Genomic DNA, 23,103 nt, shown 5'->3' with positions numbered 1-23,103 from the left:
ATATGTAATTTCAAAACTCCGCCATCTCTCTCCTCACATCCACCACTGCTGGCGGCTCACCTCTAACTGCGCAACGCTACGCGCTGTTCACATCCAGCTATAGCAGTTCATGACAACAATGGCAGACAACAATGCAAACTAGCCACAAGCTGCACACAGCACAGCCAGTGATTTTCATACAGAGTGCTACGTGGCATTACCAATATAAAAATCTAATTAGCCTACTTACATAAAGAAAACATAAACAGCCTACTTACAACAGGAGCGCCTGTGATAGTGTACTCAATGACGAACCTGGGTGCACGAATGGCAAAACGTTATTTTTTCGGATAAATCCAGGTTCTGTTTACAGCATCATGATAGTCGCATCCGTGTTTGGCGACATCGCGGTGAACACACATTGGAAGCGTGTATTTGTCATCGCCATACTGGCGTATCACCCGGCGTGATGGTATGGGGTGCCACTGGTTACACGTCTCGGTCACCTCTTGTTCGCATTGTCGGCACTTTGAACAGTGGACGTTACATTTCAGATGTGTTATGACCCGTGGCTATACCCTTCATTCGATCCCTGGGAAACCCTACATTTCAGCAGGATAATGCACGACTGCATGTTGCAGGTCCTGTACGGACCTTTCTGGATACAGAAAATCTTCGACTGCTGCCCTGGCCAGCACATTCTCCAGAACTCACACCAATTGAAAACGTCTGGTCAATGGTGGTTGAGCAACTGACTCGTCACAATACGCTAGTCACTACTCTTGATGAACTGTGGTATCGTGTTGAAGCTGCATGGGTAGCTGTACCTGTACACACCATCCAAGCTCCGTTTCACTCAATGCCCAGGCGTATCAAGGCCGTTATCAAGGCCAGAAGTGGTTGTTCTGGGTACTGATTTCTCAGGATCTATTCACCCTAATTGCGTGAAAAAGTAATCGCATGTCAGTTCTTGTATAATATATTTGTCCAATGAATACCCGTTTATCATCTGCATTTCTTCTTGGTGTAGCAATTTTAATGGCCAGTAGCGTATATCAAAAGTGTCGCGTGTATTACTTTATGTACATTAATAAGAGAAACCTGGGAGCCGAATTGACTGTATAGTGTATTTTATTGAAAACGTAGATTGTTTACAAGTGGAGAGAGAGAGAGAGAGAGAGAGAGAGAGAGAGAGAGAGAGAGAGAGGAGAGGGAGAGGGAGAGAGAGAGAGAGAGAGAGAGAGAGATTATATTCTGTACACTAGCAGCGAGATGATACACTAAACAGGTGCATTAGACTCCACCAAGAATCCCATAAATCCAGTTGCGCAAGGGTACAACATAGGTATAGACGCCAGGATAGCCGGGTAGTCCACATCCACTGTTCCAGGAGACGATTCCCACCTGCTCCGAACCGGACACTAGGGCACTGCCCTCGTCGCCCGCACAAAAGTCCTTGCCGCCTTCACTCACTCCGGCGCAGATCATGTTGATGGTGAGGTTCCCGTAGGTGGCATTGCATGCGGCGGTGTCTATGATTTCGACGGTGACTGCCTGGAGCTCAGAGGGGAGACTGCCGTCGGACGAGGAGGCGCCCCAACCGGCGACCGTGGCGGAGCTCCCTACTGCCGTCTCGTTCCAGGTGACGGGTATGGCTTGCACGTCAGGGCCGAAGACGAAGGGCTCGGAGACGCGCAGCCCGCCGATGTCGTTGTCGAAGCCGTCGAAGCTAGCGTGCCAGAATTTGACCACGACCGTGTACAACGAGCCGCCGCTGCCCCGGCTCGAACTGCCGGCCCGGACCTGCATGCTGTAGATATCGCCCTCCACGACGCAGCGCGCAGAGGTCAGCGCATAGATGCTGCTCACGATGGACGCCCCGCAGTCGCTGCTGCCGCCTCTGCCACACAAAAGAACGGCTGCACTCGTTTCCATAAAACAAGGCAATTTAGCTTTCACACGACATTATTACAAATCACATCAATGAACATAAATCAGGAATAACATTCGTAAAGAAACATCTAGCGTACAAATAAAGTTTATTGCACTTTCATTCGTATTCAGAAAGTCTTCAACTCTTCCCATCTAGGTGCTTAGTGAACATGCGTGCCCTGCATGATAGATTGTCTGTTTTCCATTTACACTGTCTGAGCAAAAGTATCCAGTCACACCTATGGGATGCAGAATGGATCACTATGCACTGATGTGACAAAAGTCACGGGATACCTTCTAATATCGTATGGGACCTCCTTTTTCCCAGCCTAGTGCAGCACCTCGACGTGGAATGGATTCAACAATTCGATGGAAGCCCCCGGCAGAAATATTGAGCTATCCCGCCTCTAGAGCCATTCACAATTATTGTGAAAGTGTTGCTGGTGCAGGATTTTGTATACAAACTGATAGCTTGATTAAGTCCCACAAATGTTCCATAGGATTCATGTTGGGGGATCTGTGGCCAAACTGTTCACTCCGATAGACCAGAATCTTTCTCAAGCCACTCGCGAACAGTTGTGGCCCAGTGGTATGGCATATCGTTGTTTGGGAAAATTAAGTCCATGAATGGCTGCAAATGGCCTCCAAGTAGTCGAACATAACCATTTCCAGTCAGTGATCAGTTCAGTTGGACCAGAGGGCCCAGTCCATTCTATGTAAACACCGCCAACACGATTATGGGGCCCGTATCAGCTTGCGCAGTGCCTTGTTGACAACTTGAACTCGTGGTTTCGTGGGGTCTGCACCACACTCTAATCATATCATCAGCCCTTACCAGCTGAAATCGGGACTCAGTTTTCCAGTCGTCTAGGGTCCAACCGGTACGATCACGAGCGCAGGAGAGGAGCTGCAGGCCATGTTGTGCCGTTAGCAAAGGCACTCGCGTCGGTCGTCTGCTGCCACAGCCCATTAACGCCACATTTCGCCGCACTGTCCTTACGGATACGTTCGTCGTACGTCCTACACTGATTTCTGCGATTGTTTCACGCTGTGTTGCTTGTCTGATAGCACTGACAAATTTGTGCAAACGCAGGTAGATGGTCGTTAAGTGAAGGCCGTCGGCCACTGAGTTGTCTGTGGTGAGAGACAATGTCTGAGACTTGGTATTATCAGCACGCTCTTGACACTGTGCCTCACAGAATATTGAATTCCTTAACGATTTCTGAAATGGAATGCTCATGAGTCCAGCTCCAACTACCATGCCACGTCCACAGCCTGTTAATTCCTGTCATCTGGTCACAATCACCTCAGAAACCTTTTCAAATGAATCACCTGAGTGCGAATGTCATCTACGCCATTGCACTGCTCTTTCATACCTTGTATACGCGGTACTATCGATATCTAAATATGTGCATGTCGTTATCCCACGACTTGACGCCTCAGTACAGAGTTATTACAAATGATTGAAGCGATTTCACAGCTCTACAATAACTTTATTATTAGAGATATTTTCACAATGCTTTGCACACACATACAAAAACCCAAAAAGTTTTTTTGGGCATTCACAAATGTTCGATATGTGCCCCTTTAGTGATTCGGCAGACATCAAGCCGATAATCAAGTTCCTCCCACACTCGGCGCAGCATGTCCCCATCAATGAGTTCGAAACGGTAAGGCTTCTGCTTTAGCCTTTTCCGTAAGATTTTCCAAACCGTCGGCTGTGGTACGTTTAGCTCCCTGCTTGCTTTATTCATCGACTTCCGCGGGCTACGCGTGAAACTTGCCCGCACGCGTTCAACCGTTTCTTCGCTCACTGCAGGCCGACCCGTTGATTTCCCCTTACAGAGGCATCCAGAAGCTTTAAACTGCGCATACCATCGCCGAATTGAGTTAGCAGTTGGTGGATCTTTGTTGAACTTCGTCCTGAAGTGTCGTTGCACTGTTATGACTGACTGATGTGAGTGCATTTCAAGCACGACATACGCTTTCTCGGCTCCTGTCGCCATTTTGTCTCACTGCGCTCTCGAGCGCTCTGGCGGCAGAAACCTGAAGTGCTCCCTTTACAAACAAAACTTTATGAGTTTTTCTACGTATCTGTAGTGTGTCGTGACCATATGTCAATGAATGGAGCTACAGTGAATTTATGAAATCGCTTCAATCATTTGTAATAGCCCTGTATATGTCACTCAAGGACATAGTATAAAAGGGGGCGTGGAGTATTGTCTTGTCAGTAGAGAAACAGTAACTGCAGAGAGGGTTGCTCAGGAGAGCTCAGTCACTTCGAATGTGGACTAGTTGTGAGATGTCACCTGAATAATTGATTCGTCAGGTACACTTCAACCCTTCTAAAGCTGCCGAAGTCGACTGTTGGTGATGTGATTGTGAAGTGGAAACGCGAAGGAACAACCACATCTCCAGGAATACCTCATACAAGGAAGAGCATTGTACCTGAAGCAGAGTATATCAAGGAATACATGAGTTTCTTGAACGGTGTTTCAGTCTAGTGAGTGATTTTAGAATCACATGAAAAAATACACATGACTGTTTCTCTTGGTGTGAGACAACAGCTCGTCTTTTTGTGCAGAGTTAGTAAGTATTACGAGTACTTTATATTTAAGTGCTGTATTGTCCATTAAAACTATTTCGAGAGTATTGTTAATTCCCCAGTTACAGAGTTTTATGGCGAGTAAGATTCTGTACATTTTTAAAACAAGTCACATAACTTGTGGACTTTTAGGCCATTCTTCGTCCGTCGTGCACCATCTTGTACCTTGAAACAGAAGGTCTTCTATCATGAAACACGCAATAGTTGCAAATGAAATGTGTTTACCTAATGTTTTGTCAATTTTCCCTGTCTTCAAAAGCGAATTTCTGTTACTTACCAATAGCTTCTGTTTCAGAACGTATATAGCTTGTAACTGGTTTTTTGATTGTTAGTGTGTGGTAGAGTCATAATGTAACGCACAGACTATTATATAGGATGAACATTAATAAAAACGAAAAACTGCAGGGACAGGTTCCTGACTGGAAATGGACGAAAACAGATCCTACGAATGTGTGTCCGGGAATTCATTGTTGCCAAGATAGATGGCGCTGACGAATGACGGTTCCTCTGACCACGCACCTTCTGCTCCTTGTGTGTTGCAGGCTGCAGCGTACTGTAAGGAGCAGAATGGTCCGGTATGCATGTCTGCAACAAGCCGAGATGGTATTTGCGTACGCCCTAGCAAATGGAAACGGTCGAGAGGCAGAAACCCGGTCCTCAAAATCTGATGTAGGCGTAGTCCGCCGCCTCCCTGCACGTTCGTCTGTCTGAAAGGACCCATGATCACACAAACGCCCAAAACAGGATTGACATATTGTGTGATGTGGTTGGTGTCTGTGAGGATACTTGTTTTGGTATAGTTGTGCTGCCTCTCGACCGTTTCCATCTGCTTGGCCGTACACAAAGCCCATCTTGGTCTGTTCCCGACATGAATACCGGACCATTATGCTGCTTACAGTACACTGCATCAATCACACAGCCTGCAACACACAAGGAACGCACGGCAAGCGGTCAGGGGAACTTTTATTAGTCAGCTCCATCTACCGTCGTAAGGATGCATTTGTGGACACATGTTCATAAGATCTTTTTTCCTACAATTCCAGTCAAGAATCCGTACCTGCACTTTGTCGGGTTTGTACTAGCGTTCATCCTGTATACAGTAGAGACAAGATCTTTTCTACAGAAACACTTTTAAATTTGAATAGAATATTTGTCCCTAGGCGCATGACCATGTTGTACCTAGAAACAGTTTTTGACATTTGGAAAAAAGCTTTTTCTTTTGGAGTAATTTTTGTAATTTCAGAAAAAGACTGTAGTATACAAAATGATTGCTACGATTAGTATCATTTTAAAACGGGACATAAAAATATTTTAAATCTGTATTACTGGTTTGGTTGGAGGAGAAAGTCTGAAAACTTTTTCACTCCACAAGACTCTCCCCTGCTGAAGGGCAGGGACCATCGAACCGAGATAGGTGGCGCAATGGTTAGCACTCTGGACTCGCATTCGGGAGGACAACGGTTCAAACCCACGTCCGGCCATCCTGATTTAGGTTTTCCGTGATTTCCCTAAATCGCTCCAGGCAAATGCTGGGATGGTTCCTTTGAAAGGGCACGACCGGTTTCCTTCTCCGTCCTTGCCACAATCCGAGCTCGTGCGCCATCTCCAATGACCTCGATGTCGAATATTCTTAGTATTAGTTGTAAACAGTCTTGGTTGCAATTTTACTTTTTTTATTTACCAACTACGCGTGTCACCTTATTTAGGCATTTTTAGGCTGATCTTAATTTGGTATTTCTTGGGCCGATCCTTTAGTGCAGCTAAGGGCGTCGTCGAGTACATCAGGCCAACATCGCCTTCGTACACTGCCTAAAGGATCGTCCTAAGAAATACCAAATCAAGATCAGCCTGAAGATGCCTAAATAAGGTGAAACGCGTAGTTTATAAATAAAAAAACTAAAATTGCAACCAAAACTGTTTTCAGCTAATACTATTAAAAACTGGTTTGCTGATTAGTGCCACAGATGGATTGGAAGAATTTCGAATATTCTTCTTTTTTCCTAGGGCAGGAACCATCGAACATTGCGGAGGGTGGTTGTAAGAAATCGTAGGAATCAGTAAAGGGAATCACTTGTGAGATCAAAAGTGCTACCAGCAGTCCATCTAGCCCAAAGACTGTGCGTAGGTAGCTCAAAGAAATTGGGGCATAGTGTACAGCCGGCCAGAGTGGCCGTGCTGTTCTAGGCGCTACAATCTGGAACCGAACGACTGCTACGGTCGAAGGTTCGAATCCTGCCTTGGGCATGGATGTGTGTGATGTCCTTAGGTTAGTTAGGTTTAATTAGTTCTAAGTTCTAGGTGACTGATGACCTCAGAAGCTAAGTCGCATAGTGCTCAGAGCCATTTGAACCATTTTGAACCATAGTGGGCAAACAGTACCACTGCTAAGCGACGCTTGCCGTGGTGTAAAGAACGACTCAATAGCACAGTGGATGACTGTAAACGAGTGATTTATAGTGGTGAATAACGCTATATCGACAGAAGGTTTTGGGTGTGGCGAATACCTGGAAAATGTTATCTGCCGTCACGTGTAGTGTCAACAGAAAAGCTAGTGTTACGGTATCGGAATATTTTTCGTGCTTAATGTATGGTCCCGTTATTGTGCTTAAGAAAACGCTACAAGTGGAAGAATATGAACACATTTTGCAGCATTGTATTCTGCGGGAGCTTGTATGCTTCTGTGATACAGGTAATGTTACCATTGATGCAACTACATCGGAGTGGCCAGACAAACATGTGGTTTCTGAAGAGAGACCTTTCGAGCATTTTCACGGGCACTGGCTGTTAAACAGCACCCCATTCGGTTCTCCAGGTGGGAACTACACAGGAGAATGTTGTCGTCACGAGAAAGAAAAATGGGTGTGAACTGCTGAAAGCAAAGGTAAACTACAGGTTTTATAGTTCTAGAGGACATGCAGTTGTACGCTATGGCTTAATGACGATGGGATCCTCCTGGATATAATGTTCCAGAAGTTAAATAGTACCCAATTCTATTCCCCTGGCGTGAACTACTCAGGAAGATATTGTCATCAGGAAAACAAAATTGGGATTCTATGGGCCGAAGCTTGGAAAGTTAGAGCCCTTAACTGGATGGATAGGTTAGAGAATTAAATAAGGTAAATGGATAGGATAAAATCAGATGTAGTGGAAATTGGTGAAGTGTGATGGCAAGAAGAACGAACTTCTGGTCATGTCAGTACAGGGTTATCACTACAAAATCGAATAGAGGTAGGTCTAATAATGAATGAGAAAGTAGGAATACGGATAAGCTATTTCAATACATTATAATAACCAAGACAGACACAAATACAACACCCACCACATTAGTTCAAGTTTATAAACGTATTACGAGGTGCATTCAAGTTCTAAGGCCTCCGATTTTTTTTCTCCGTACTGGAAAGAGATAGAAACATGCGCGTTGTTTTAAAATGAGGCCGCGTTCATTGTCAATACGTCCCAGAGATGGCAGCGCCGTACGGCAGATGGAATTTTACCGCCAGCGGCGAGAATGAGAACTGTTTTAAATACTTAAAATGGCGACGTTTTCCTTACTTGAACAGCGTGCAATCATTCGTTTTCTGAATTTGCGTGGTGTGAAACCAATTGAAATTCATCGACAGTTGAAGGAGACATGTGGTGATGGAGTTATGGATGTGTCGAAAGTGTGCTCGTGGGTGCAACAGTTTAATGAAGGCAGAACATCCTGTGACAACAAACTGAAACAACCTCGGGCTCGCACAAGCCGGTCTGACGACATGATCGAGAAAGTGGAGAGAATTGTTTTGGGGGATCGCCGAATGACTGTTGAACAGATCGCCTCCAGAGTTGGCATTTCTGTGGGTTCTGTGCACACAATCCTGCAAGACGACCTGAAAATGCGAGAAGTGTCATTCAGGTGGGTGCCACGAATGCTGACGGACGACCACTTGGATGCCCGTGTGGCATGTTGCCAAGCAATGTTGACGCGCAACTACAGCATGAATGGGACTTTCTTGTCGTCAGTTGTGACAATGGATGAGACGTGGATGCCATTTTTCAATCCAGAAACAAAGCGCCGGTCAGCTCAATGGAAGCACACAGATTCACCGCCACCAAAAAAATTTCGGGTAACCGCCAGTGCTGAAAAAATGATGGTGTCCATGTTCTGGGACAGCGAGGGCGTAATCCTTACCCATTGCGTTCCAAAGGGCACTACGGTAACAGGTGCATCCTACGAAAATGTTTTGAAGAACAAATTCCTTCCTGCACTGCAACAAAAACGTCCGGGAAGGGCTGCGCGTGTGCTGTTTCACCAAGACAACGCACCTGCACATCGAGCTAACGTTACGCAACAGTTTCCTCGTGATAACAACTTTGAAGTGATTCCTCATGCTCCCTACTCACCTGACCTGGCTCCTAGTGACTTTTGGCTTTTTCCAACAATGAAAGACACTCTCCGTGGCCGCACATTCACCAGCCGTGCTGCTATTGCCTCACTGATTTTCCAGTGGTCAAACAGACTCCTAAAGAAGCCTTCGCCGCTGCCATGGAATCATGGCGTCAGCGTTGTGAAAAATGTGTACGTCTGCAGGGCGATTACGTCGAGAAGTAACGCCAGTTTCATCGATTTCGGGTGAATAGTTAATTAGAAAAAAAATCGGAGGCCTTAGAACTTGAATGCACCTCGTAGCTCCACATATGATAGAGAGATTGAACAAATGTATGATGAAATAAACAAAACTATTCAGATAGTAAGGGAGATGAAAATTTAATTGTTATTGGCGACTGGAATTCGGTAGTAGGAAAAGGACAAGAAGGAAAAATGGTAGGAAAACATGAACTAGAGAAAAAGAATGAATGGGGAAGCCACCTGGTAGAATTTTTCACGAAGTACAATTTAATCATTGCTAATATTTAGTCTCATAATCATTAAAGAAGGTTGTGTACAGCAAGAGGCCTGGAGACATCAGAAGGTTTCAAACAGATTATACAGGGTAATACAAAAATCACTTTGCAGCATTGGAAAGATATGGAAATTTATTGAGGTAACTTACAGAATCAGCAGATGTATCATATTGTGGCAAACAACCTCAGGTTTCACATAAAAGTATCCAGTATCGTTCTGGTTCGATTTGACTACCATTTCTGATGTGCAAACATCCCACCAGTAATCTGTTCCTCCCACACTCATTGGAGCAAATTGGGTGTAAGTTGTGCAATGGCAGCATCAATTTTTCAGGTCCCCTAAATTGTTTGGTAGGGAAGGAAATGATACTCCAGAGAAAGAAGTCCAGTGGTGTCAAGTCTGAGGAGCGAGGTGGTCATGCGATTGGCCCTTCACGGCCAATCCACCGACCTGGCAAGCGGTTATCAAGGAAACTTAGAACTTCCATGAGGAGGAAATGAGGTGGTGCACCGTATTTGTGGTAGTAAACCATCTCATCTCGGTCATCTTCATCGTTGTGAGGAGTTAAAAGTTTTCAAGCATATCCTGATACACAAACCAGTGGCAGTTTTCTCTTGAAGAAGAAAGGGCCGTGCACTTACAGTTTGCTAAGGGCATAAAACAGATAACGTTTCAGCGTTGCATACGGATTTTCGCTGTACCATATTCTGCAGTTGTGGGTGCTCATCATGCCACTGATAGGAAACTTATTGTTTTCAGGAATGTCTCGTCGTCCTCTATCCAGAGTTCCCCACGAGCAACCTTATCTGCACCACTTATGTGCTGTGTCATTAGGAATCTGTATGGTTTCAAGCGTAAACGTGTAGAATGTACTCAGTCTTTTGTGGAATGCCAGTCTCATGAGGCGCGTGTCGCATTGTTTTTTGTGGATTGATGGCAAAGCTCTCCTTAAACTGCTCGACATGATCATCGGCTTACAGTCGATCTGGTGATTTATCATGTAGAAGTGAACAACCCATCTCAACAAATTTCTTGTGCGGAGAGTAATTTGTAGGCCTGTTTGGAGGTTCTTTAGCGTATTCGGTGCAAAAATTATGCCGAATCGTTTCATGAAACCAAAACACACAGTGAGCACACTCCACACCAGTGACAGAAGCCATTTTAACTGTGCATTACACTGGCGCTCCTGGTGGCGGAATGGGATACTGATGCAGTATGTGAACCAAACTAGAGGTTGTTTGCTGCAAAATGACACATCTATCGATTGTATAAGCTGTCTCAATAAATTTCTACGTCGTTCTAAAGTTCTGAATTCCTTTTTGACTCGCCCTGTATAAGTATAAAACAGAGATTTCGAAATCGGATGCAAATGAGTACTCTAAACACAATTTATCGGTGAAATAGTAGAAAATTAGGAACGAAATAATATTGGACCTGTATAAGTTGAAATACCCAGAGTTTGTTGAGTGTCGCAAAGGAAGTATTAGACAACGTTTTACTGAAATAGGAATAAGGAAAACAATAGAAGACGAATGGGTACTCTTGAGAGGTGTAATAGTGAAGGCATCATATGATCAAATAGGTAAAAAGACAAGACCCTTGGATGACATACGAGATATTTGGTTTATATGATGGAAGGAGAATAAAAATACAGCTGATGAAGCAGGCAAAAGTGAATAAAGGGGTCTAACAACGAGACTGACAGAAAATACAAGATGACAAAGCAGAAACTGTATAAGCATGCATGACTTGGGGAAAAGTAGATGCTTTCTATAGGATAATTAAAGAGATCCTTGGAGAAAAAAGAAACAACTGTATGAATATCAAGACATCTAGCAAGTCAATACTAACAAGGAGACGGCACGACCGTGGGGTCGGGGATTTGTCCGCAATTTTGAGTGGTGAAAGAGGACCCCTAACACCTCACGTGGTTAAAATATTAAAATAACTACTCGGAAAATCCCGAGAAAAATCGATCCGAAGTTTCCTAGGTGCCGTATGAGTGTAAAATGTTAGTCCACTGCCTAGCCGCCGTCTGGCCTACATAGTTAGCGCTCAGATCCTTACGCCAAAGGTCTCGGGTTTGATTTCTCCTCTGGTACTTTTTTTTCTTCTGTTGCTTGCAAAATTGCAGCGCATTGTTACAGGAGAATCGTGAAATTAATTCCCGGGAAGATTGTACAAAAATTCATTCTATAATTCACCACAAATTATCGTCACCAATATTCAGAGACATGGTTTGCCACAAAATTGTCAGAAACACGAAACATTTTCGTAAATGTTAATGGGCCATGTTTTTGTACAGATTTATTGCAAACGCCCTGTGATTGTAAAAAATCCGCTTTTATATGTTGCGCAAAATGTCGCAAAAATTATTGCTTTGTCTGTTTTTACGATAATTACCACTGCAGTTCTTGTTTATAATTATTATATTATTAAAATTGAATGTTTTCCAATCGACTTTGTTATTCTGATTAAAAAGGAATGTTTCTCCTCGTATACTTTACAATGAAACATGGAAAACCCACCGCCGTGAATTGTGTTGTTGGACAAAAAGAAAATAATTTTTATTCAATAATGAAACTAATTTGTTAAGGACAATGTAGGTTTGGGAAACTTTCTGAATAATTGGCGGAATAACCAAAGAAAATGAAACAGAAGAAAAAAAAGAGCCAGAGGAGGAATCGAACACGAGACCTTTGGCGTAAGAATCCGAGCCCTAAACACCTTGTTCTTTTTATGTTATTTTGTTCTGGATTGTTCGTTGAATTTGTTCATGGCGGACGTCCGATGACGCCTGTTCAGGTTGATCGTTGATTCATTCACTCAGTTTTTTTGTTACAGAGGGTGGCTAAACCCTCTGACCGAACACGCTGAGCTACCGTGCCGGCTGTCCCCGACCACACGGTCGTGCCGTCTCCTTGTAAGATGGAAAAGCAAACCGGTGAAGGAATATGTAGAAGGGTTATAAAAAGGAAATGAACCTGACGTCAAAATTACGAAAGTTTTTTAATGCTTTTCATAATCCCACTCTTAAAAGTAGAGGGGGGCTTTGGAATGATGACCCATTGGAAGCTAAACTCACAGTTGGAAATATTAGGGAGGATATTAACGGTCCCATCATTTGCATTGCAGCGAAGGGAAAAATCCTGCAAACATTGGTTGGAGCCAGGCGATAAGAAATATTTTTAATGTAATTCATGTCAAATGTGAATTTGTTTATGTGTATACAGAGAGTTTCGATGGCTAGCTGGTAATGTGAAGTGTACCGACGCCACTGCCTATTGCAGGTGCACAAGACATGTGGAACTTTATAGATAGAGAAGAGGAAGTAAATGAAAGTGAGGTGGGAGATACAATGATGCGAGAAGAATGTGATAGAGCTCAGAAAGACCTAAACTGAAACAAGACCCCTGGAATAGACGACATTGCCTCACAATGATTTGAGTCATGATAAAACTATCTCATCTCGTGTCAGACAGGCGGAATACCCTCATACTCCAAGCAGACTGTAACAATTCCATTTCAAAAGAATGCAAGCGGCAACATCTGTGAATATCACCGAATCATCATTTTAACAAAGGGCACTTCCAAAATACTGACAGGAGCTATTTACAGAAGAATGGAAAAATTTACAGAAGTCGATATCGAGGAAAGTCAGTTTGGGTTCCGAAGCAAAACTAGGGCCATACTAGCCCTATTAGTTATTTAGAAGATAAGCTGAAGGAGGTGAACCTACATTTATTGAAACCTACGTTTATTGTGTTTGTAGAGTTAGGGAAAAATTTAGACTATGTTGACTTGAACACACCGTTCCAAAATCTGAAAGCAGCAGGGAGCACATTTTATCCATAACTTATAAAGAAAACACATGCAGTTATAAGTGTCGAAAGATATGAAAAGGAAGCAGTAGTTGAGAAGGGAGCCTTTCGCCAGTTCTGTGTTCAAGCTGTACGTTTAACAAGCAGTAAAAGAAACGAAGAAGAAATTTGGAAAGTGTGTTAAAGTACAAGGACTTTTGATAACGAATTTCGTAAGTGAATAATGTACTGTTAGGCTGTGGTTATTATTTCCAGCTGTTTAAAGAAGTGCCTGCAAGATGTATGTATGTGAACTCCACCCGTAATTCTAATTACTTTCTTTTTGTCTGAGTGCGGAGTATCTCGCAAGACATCAGTTAATGAAAATATACAAAAATATTAACTTAGTTATTTCTATATCCCCAAAATTGGCAATTATTATTATGATAAAAATTGCCCGACCTATATGTATTAGAAGTTCTACTGTATCTACTATGTATTTGTTCCAGATTGCTATTTTATGAATATGTACAAGTAAGTACTTAGAACTCTCTACGAACATTCTTCTGGATGAGCTGTGTTTTTTCAAACTTCAAAGCTAAGCCGTTTGTGTAGAACCAATCAGTAACGTTCACGAAATCATCATTTACTATTTTCTGTGTTCATGATTCTTTGTTAAGCATCACAACACTATTTGTGCTACCTGTAAACAGGACTAATCATGCCTGCTGATTTAAATAAAAGGACGGATCATTAACATAAAGCAAGAACAATAGTTGGAAAATGATAGAACTACGTGGACTGCGCAGTAAGCGAGGGTGGTTTGAAAAGTTCTCGGAACGGAATAGGAAAAAAGTACTTACATCACCTAGACTATTTTTATTTTTCAATGTAGTCTCCTTGTAGATTAATGCACTTGGTCCAATGGATGTTCCAGTGTCTTGATCCCATCTTGAAAATGAGTTTCCCCCAGGCCTGCAAAATAGTTACCAACTGCAGCTATCAATTCTTCATTTGAAGTGAATCTTCGTCCACCACGAAAAATTTTCAATTTTGGGAAGAGATGGAAGTCTGACGGAGCCATATCAGGTGAATAAGGCAGTCGTGACAACAATTCATACTTTAGTTCGTGTAATTTTGACATGGCGACGACACATGTGTGCGGGCGCACATCAAGAGTCGCGGCACCCATCTTGCAGATAATTTTTACGTTTCTAACTCTTCTGTTAAAATGTGATATACCCTTCCAGATGACATCTGACAAACGTGAGCAATTTCCACGCACTTTCAACCAGCGATCCTCCATGACCATTTTGTGCACTTCTGCAATGATTTCAGGAGTAGTGACACAAATTGGGCGACCATTGTGCGTTGTGCGGATGATCATCTAAGCTCTTCCGACCAAATTTAAATTCATTTGTCCACTTGGCAACAGTTGAATATGAAGGAGCAGAGACCCCCCAGTGTATTCTGGAAATCGGCATGAAATTCTTGAACACTGCTCGAATCTCGATTTTTTTCCATCTTCGCAAATCACTATGCGGGAACAATAACAGAACCACATCACCTTCACAGCTCTCTTCCGAGAGCACTGACATGGCGCGTGTTTACAGGAAACAGTCCAACGAATATCACTTGAGCAACTCGTTGCGCTAGCGCTGACCTCTCGTGGTGATTCCAAGAACTTTTCAAACCGCCCTCCTTATTTTTCCCCTTTCAGACGTTGTGGCATCCCGCTTCGTGTTACTCGAACAGCCTAGGACAACTTTCTGTTTTCTATTTCTTAAATGAGAATGGGTGAAACTACCTATTCCATAAAAACTTAACTTCTCTAGTAGAATACTGCAACTGACGTAATCAAATACCTTCGATAAGCCGTAGATGATCATAATTGGTGATATTGTATTCTTTAAAGATTTTATTGTGTGCTTCGTGAAGGAATAAATAGTTAACGCACTAGAGTGGCTGTTTTGAAATCCAAAATGTGGTTAATTAAGTATCCCATTACTACAAAGGCGATTGACAAGCCCGAAGTGCATTACCTTCTTCAAAATGTTAGAGAATGATGTGATGAATAAGACTGAGAAGTAGTTATTGACATTTGGGGATTTACGCATCTTATAGAGAAGCCATAGCATCGCATAAAGCTACACTTCTTTAGTAAGTGGGACAACACAGGAATTGGAGTTGGTGTCTGAAGCCGTGCATTGTAATACAAAGAGTCGTGGTTTTGCCTCTTTCCACGTAATAGAAGGCGTAGAGAGCAGCTATGGCGCAATGAAAAGCTTAACACTCAGTTCTGGGGGTTATCTGATATTTCGGAGGTGTTTCTCGTACCATGATTCGGGGCCAACTTATTCAGGTTACCGTGAACATGGACCATTATCATGGAGCAGCATTATTGGTGTGTACGTGTAGCCCTCTTATCCATATCTTCATGATGAGTTGCTGTGGACACTCCGAGATAACAGTAACTGTGTTCACATGACGGCATCCATATGTCCATGGTTTGACGAACACTCAGGTACTCTGTAGCACCTCGAATGATTTTAATACATTAGGAAATGTGTGATACTGTTAAGAACAGCAGGTGAGACTTGGTAAAGCATATCTCTGCAATTTGGTAGCTCTACGTCCTACTGGATCGTCAATGAATGGCTTATGCTGGATGTGGCATCTGTTCCTCTCCGATATGGGACCATATCGAGGCTAGAAGCTGTGCTACACGGTACTACCGACATGTTACACAAATGAATACCTGCTGTTACGTCTCCTACAAAAATTGGAGACAAAACATAAAATTGGCAAAACTAAAAAAAAAAAGTCTGTTACGTTCAAACCGTGAATGGGCCTCTGGCCTGACTGCGACTAATTGCAGACTTCCGCTCGTCGTGGCAATAGGAGGGAGAAGGTGGCGAACCCATCGACCGGGCCGCCTTTAACCCCGGGAAAAATCCCAGATACTCAATTCCTTAGCAGGCTGAGTGGAGCTGGGGCCATCTTGTAGGGACCGGAAGTATATAAGATCCCCTCTCCTACCTGGGATTGAATCCGGGACCTCCAGAGCTGGAGTCTAGTGCTCTACCCACGAGAACACCACGGTTGCTTCCTGACAGATATAGCTAAAAACAAACAGATGACGTGACAGCGAATTATTTGATCCAAAAAGATCGTTCAGTTTTAATTTACCGCAATTAAAGAAAACAGATCCCTGATCTTAACAGACTTTTCACTTGTCTTTACTGTCACGTTCATAGCCTGGTGAGCCCACTTTAAGCAAGTCCATTAAGTTTTTGCTTATCTATATGCATGATAACGGAAGTCCTTGGAGTCAGTAATCAATCTAATGTCTCCGTTGTGAACTTCGTTACCTCTTTAAAGAGTGCACAGATCATTTTACGAGATAAATACAAAAACAGATTCGAGAGAGCTTTTGTCAGAAATTATCAACTCCAGATATTGCTGGCATGTGAGCGGTCGTACAAAGTTTGATTTCAAGCGTGAGCAGCAAACATTCTTGGCTAAACCTCAGACCTCTCTGTGGGGTGTAAGTCGTCGGATTTACGCGGAAGTCAGTTTGAGTGAAATTTTTTTAGGCTTTAAACCGTATGATATTGCACAACCATGAACAAACGTTTCAGCTACTATTGAAAGTTATTATTGTCAGGGTGGCCTGATATCTAATGGAAGATACAATGCCTGACAAAAAATATGTAGCTCCCAGGAGGGGAGGAGAAAAAAAAAGAAACTTTTCGGGTTGAGAGACCATGTGATGTCACTGCAGTGGTTACAAAATCAAATCAAATTTATGAAGAACTTGGCATGGCAGTATGAGCCCACTTATCAGTATGACGTTGCTCCCGTCATGCCTGAATGCTTGCTCTGAATCGGTTCGGAAAGTTGTCATGAAGCCGTTGTACCATCTCCTGAGGCGAACTGGCCCACACCTGTTGTAACTGGTCTTGTATATCTAGGGTAATGGTACTGTGAAGGGTTGATGTCCCAGCTGGTCTCAAACACGTTCTATTGGAGACACCCCAATAGATCCTACTGGCCTCGGGAGTAACTCAGTACCATGCAGGCTGTTGATAGAGACATGTGCCACGTGTGGACGAGAGTCGTCCTGTTGAAAAAATGGCACCACGATAGTTTCGCATGAGACGCAACACATGAGGGTACAGGATATTTGTGACGTACCTGTCTGACGTTCCCTAAATCATTAATAGTCATGACCCGAAGTCATACACGATAGGCGCCCGCACATGACGCCAAGAGGAAATATTGGAAGAACGGGACCTCACTTCAGGCCTCCTCTGCACTAACCGACGGTGATCATCTGGAGTAGTAGTGTACAACGATTACAATGCGACGCCATTCATCAGCAGCTATGCTTCTCCGTCACGGCGCTACTCGAAACGCAGCCGTTCGTGGTGTCGTATAAACGGCAATCCACACACGGTTGGCTGTGGGTTGGGTGACCCCTTTCGTAAGCAGAGCCCCAGAGACGCTCACCTCCCACATTACTCGTTTCTCTCCTCATATTATTGTTGACAATCCAACAGATGTCCTTTAAATTTCTAGCCTTAATTCGAAGACATTAAACTCTGTAACTGGTTTCGCTGCTCTTCGGGCTGGTGGGGATGGATGCGGGGTGGGGCCTTTCTCGCCAATGGATGAGCCCTGGCTGACTCCTTGTGTGCTGCCGGCCGCTGTGGCCGAGCGGTTGTAGGTGCTACAGTCTGAAACCGCGCGACTGCTACGGACGAAGGTTCGAATCCTGCCTCGGGCATGGATGTGTGTGATGTCCTTAAGTTAGTTAGGTTTAAGTAGTTCTACGTTCTAGGCGACTGATTACCTCAGCAGTTTAGTCCCATAGTGCTCAGAGCCATTTGAACCAAGCCCTCGTGTGTTCTTAGCTGCGTACCGACCCGAGCGATGTACTAATCCGTAAATTATTTCCTAGCTCTGGCATCCTTGCTGCATTCAATGCCTCGATCTTACCGTGCCAACGTGCTTCCGTCATAAGAAAACGTACTTCAAGAACGTCACTGATTTTTCATGAACTGCCTCTGGACTGAGGGACTGATGATATTGTTGTTTAGTCCCTTACACCCCAGCCAATCACCCAACCATCCAACTGATTTAATTGATATATTACTACCGTCTATCCCATCGAGGGAGCCTTGAACTCTGTGAAACAGAACCAGGAAGAAAAAAAAAGCGATGGCTGACCCATTCTGGCGCAACATCTGGAAGAATGGGTGGCATCCTAGGGAAACACGGCCTCAAATTCATTTTATTTGCATAACAATCAGAAATGTTTTATTTTGCTATGTTTAGAACGATCCATGCTACCACAAAAGTCAGGTGTATATCTATTGCAGAACAATAAGACATGCTGGACATGGTACAGTCGGTTAGTAGAGCAGAAATACAATGAACACTGTGATACCCGATTGAAACAGCCACCAGTATCGTGGTGCAGACTTCAAGTTCCCGGAACGGTGTGGATAATGTGTGTATATATACTATTAGATCAAAAGTGTCCGTACATCTATTTGTAGACATTAATGTGACGTGCGTTCGCCCTTCACCTTTATGACGGCTTGAACTACGTTGGAGACACCTTCAATGATGCTCTGAATGTCTGCGGAGGAATGGCAGGCCGTTGTTCCCTAGGAACCGAAACTGGAGAAGGCAGTGATGTTAGATGTTGATGTTTGGAGTGAAGTCTACGTTCTAACACGCCGCTATTTGCAGGTCATAGTTGCAACCAGAGAGCGATGTGCTTTTTAGAACGTCTGAATTCAGTCCACGAATAGCCCCTTCAATGTGAAGGAGGAAAAGGATGACTGCCTTCCTTCCCTTGATGTTTTCGTCAGGATGAAGGTTAATGGTGCGTTGGGACATGGCGTTTATAGAAAGGCAACTAACAATGGTTTGTATCTTGTAGCTGATAGATGTCACCATCCGGCTCAGCGTGCATGGGTACTTCATATCTTGGTTCACAGGACCTACGTTATCTTAGACTCCGTACGTTTGTCCGTTGAGGCAACTCATCTCGAAGTCACCTTCCGCGTGAACGGTTATAGCAGAAGATATTGTGCAACTGACCAACCGTGATTCGGATTTACAACGAGATTGGTGACATTGTGCGGAAACACGGTTCGAAGTGCGTTATTCATCCATCATCTAAGATCAGGGCGCTTTTAGGGTCTATAAAGGATGATATTGGTCTGAGTAACAAGGGTGTTTACCATGTCTTTTGCAGTTATGACATATCATACTTGGGTCACCCAAACAGGTTCGTGGAGGACCGGTGTATAGGGCATAAGCGTCACACACGCTTACTGCAGCTAAGCAAATCTGCTGTAGCAGAATATTCAAATGGTTCAAATGGCTCTGAGGACTATGGGACTTAACATCTGAGGTCATCAATCCCCTTGACTTAGAACTACTTAAACCTAACTAACCTATGGACATCACACACATCCATGCCCGAGGCAGGATTCGAACCTGCGACCGTAGCAGCAGCACGGTTCCGGACTGAAGCGCCTAGAACCGCTCGGCCACAACGTCGGGCGGCAGAATATTGCTTTGGCGCTTGTCATCCTATGGACGGCTGCAGAATATTGCTTTGGCACTTATCATCCTACGGAAGATAACAACGCAGAGATTCTGGCGTGAACTTCTAACTACTTGTATAGTGTTATAAAGTAAGCAGTCGAGATTAGATTGGTTATTGACCTTCAGACGGGTGATTTTGCTTAAATTTTGCTTGGTATCCCGTTCTCGTCAAACAACAAGAGGGACAGAGCTAAAGCTACTACCTCATCAGTTGGTAATTACTGTTTATGATCGATAACTTGGCCGTCTTGAGTTGTGTGGGGCGCTAGTTGTTTTAAGGTGTGTGAGTGTGTGTGTGTGTGTGTGTGTGTGTGTGTGTTTGTGAGTGAGTGAGTGAGTGAGTGCGTGCGTCCGTGTACGCTCGTACGTGTGTGTTTGTTTTGTCTTCCTGCAAATATCGTATTTTGTTTCTTGGTTAAATTTCTTTGCACAGCACTTCCTCGTTGTATTTGTGCCTGCAAAATGACGGGGCTTTCACCTACGGAAATACGGTCTGATGTCGAAAACGTCAGCAGGCTGCGTTCTCGTTCGTTGTTTGAACTTAGCAGAGCACTCACGTGATAAAGTAGAGCTGCCAGGGGAACTGCGTGATGTTGGCGGACGCCCCGCCGATTATCCTTCCGCTGAGCCGCGGCCTCGAAGGGATGGCGAGGTTCCTGACGGCCGCGTAAGCGCCGGCGGCGCTGAGCGCAAGAGCCAAGAGCGCCAGCTGTCCTAGTCGAGACATCTCTGCAGGAAGTCTGTCGCTGCTTTGTATTGCGCACTCTTTATATCTACAGAACAAAGGCTGCTGCTGTATTGATATTTCCCACCTGGCAACACAATCAGCTTGTACAACTTTACAATCGAGTTGCTTGCTCTTTGTTATCGATATCCGGATCGAAATTTGAACTTGCGACATTGTGCTGTGCTTGATAATCTGCCTGAGAGAACGAGTCAGTGGTCATCGAATACATGTGGTCTCTCTACATCTTCATTTGAATCTACAATCCGCAATCCATCTATAGGTGAGTGGCGGAGCGTACTTCGTGTACCACTAACACTTTTTCTCTTACTGTTCCAGTGGCGAAAACTTCGCGAGAAGAACGACTGCTGGTAAGCCATTGTGTGAGCACGAATCCCTCTAATTTTACGTTCACGGTCTTTTCGCGAAGCATACGCTGCGCTACAAATTTAAATGATCATTCCTTTGAAACCCGTACTTGTGACCCATTGCGATGCAGAAGTTTGAAATTTGTCTCAAAGGTGCCTACAACCTTCCCCTGTGATGGGGCAAAACGTGCCACCTTGTGACGTCACCCATAGGCTCGGAGACGCTTCGAACAGATAGGTGTCGCCACATGCAAAAAAAAGTCAAGAGTTCAGAGGTTCTTGTGAGGTGCAAGGTGGGTTTACGATGTCACATTGGCACTAGATTGCGCTACAGTTCTACCCAACACCACTCTGGATGTGTCACATGATGGAAAGATCGTCACACCTCGTCTTATCCATATTTCACCCCTTCTTTTGACGCCTCTATGATGGGGGTCAGAATCACGACGCCCAGTGTTGAAATCACAGGGTTTTCTTATGCGTCACCGAGGAAGACATTTAAGACACACCACCGCTCAGATTAGACATAAAAAAGTGTCAGGCGATGGCGTAAAGAGCGTCAATGAAACCACCCGTTCTCTTGGAGAGTTGATTGTTACATATTTCGCTGTCGAAAACAACAGTTGACAGTTCGATGAGCAACAAGATGACGCTCTTGACAACATTCGACGTTGCTGACACCCCCGGGCGATCAACTCTATAAGGACATCGTGGAGTTGCAATCCCCGCTGAACGTGACCTGACCCGTTTGGAGTGTAGTGTGACCGGAATTTTTTCTCTGTTACGCTGAGTGGAACCACTAGGGACTGGTCAAAACCATTCGCCGAAATCTGAAAGCGATACGAAGCAGCAATGAATGTTTGTGCTTTTTCAGCCCCCCTGTTTCGCGTCCTTCTGTGGCGTGTTCAAGAACGGGGTGGGGGTAGGGGGATATGACATTAAAACGTAGTTGAACAAAACGGTAAAGCGTGCCAATAACACTCTCAAGTCCGGTAACACCCTCGGTGCCAAACGCGCACCTTTGTTGAGCACTTTTCAAATGTACTTGTAAGAGACACCGTCTGTTTATTCCGTGCACATGCAAGCAGGTTTTCTCTGTACAGGTACGTTTTTAAAGTGCTCACCAAAGCTGAGCTGATGGCACCGAGGGTGTTGAGGGATCTTAGAGGGACCCTTTGCCGCTTTTATTCACGCACATTTCAATGCCGCGTGCCCCCTCCCCCCTTACCCCCGATCACGCCACAAAAGGGCGGGAAACAGGATGGCTGAGAAACCATAACCAGCGTTGGCTGCTTCGGATCACATTAATTTGGTCGAATTGTTTTAAACGGTCCCTAGTGGTTCCAACCAGCGTACCATAGCAAAAATTGCGGTCAGTCTGAACTGCAGAGGCCACAGATAAAGTTCAATGAAGTTCCAACCTCATAATGTCTTCAGTTAGGGTTTGAATCGTGCCAAGGTGTCAGTGATTTCAAAAATTGTTAAGAAGTTCGTTCTATTGGACGTCGCACACTAAACTGTCGATTTCGACCACGACATCTAGTCAGTTCCACAAGAAAGTGTACGCCGTTGTTCGTACGGGATAAAAGATACTATTATAAATACATATTTACATGCAAATATATGTTATTACTAATTGCACAGTTACCTAATGGTTAATCCAGTCGCCGCCATTATCGATTATAACCTGGCACTTTAGCCCTCTCTCGATAAATCATCCATGTTTCCAACCTTTAAATATCATTTGACCCACTTCGCAACGAATGTCTTTGACTTCCTAAGGATTTTAGTGGCAGCTCCACATGAAAGGTTTGGTCCCTTTGGATGATTTATAAGGAACACTGCCTCGTGACATTTCAGATATTTTGCACCCATTTTAAACTGCAACCGACAAAACAAAGCATTCATCTCTCGCACTGCTTATCTACACCCTGTGCAAAAGCGCATTGATTGCAACACTACCAGAGATGTCGCTGCTGACGTTGGTGGGTGGTAGGGGACCAAAAAGCGGGGTTATCGGTCCCCTCGGCTTAGGGAAGGATGAGGAGGGAAGTCAGCAGTGCCATTTCAAATGAACCATCCCGACATTTGCCTGAAGCGATTTAGGGAAATCAAGAAAAACCTGAATTAGGATGGTCAGACGCGGGTTTGAACAGTCATCCTCCAGAATGTCCTGTGTGCTA

The 23,103-nt window shown here is 44.2% G+C and overlaps 1 protein-coding gene across 1 annotated transcript; it reads right to left on the bottom strand.

Moving 5' to 3' along the window:
- Window positions 1-1,192: 1,192 nt before the first annotated feature.
- Window positions 1,193-20,555, bottom strand: LOC126088120 (trypsin alpha-3-like). Its single transcript, XM_049906224.1, has 2 exons — window positions 20,386-20,555; window positions 1,193-1,879 (listed from the first exon to the last, which is right to left on the bottom strand). The coding sequence occupies exons 1-2, from the start codon at window positions 20,553-20,555 to the stop codon at window positions 1,273-1,275; spliced, it is 777 nt and encodes a 258-aa protein (XP_049762181.1). The 3' UTR covers window positions 1,193-1,272.
- Between the last annotated feature and the right edge of the window lie 2,548 nt (window positions 20,556-23,103).

Source organism: Schistocerca cancellata, chromosome 6, assembly GCF_023864275.1.
Source record: "Schistocerca cancellata isolate TAMUIC-IGC-003103 chromosome 6, iqSchCanc2.1, whole genome shotgun sequence".
NCBI classification, from domain to species: Eukaryota; Metazoa; Arthropoda; class Insecta; order Orthoptera; family Acrididae; genus Schistocerca; species Schistocerca cancellata.
This window is presented reverse-complemented; position numbering and strand designations above follow the sequence as displayed.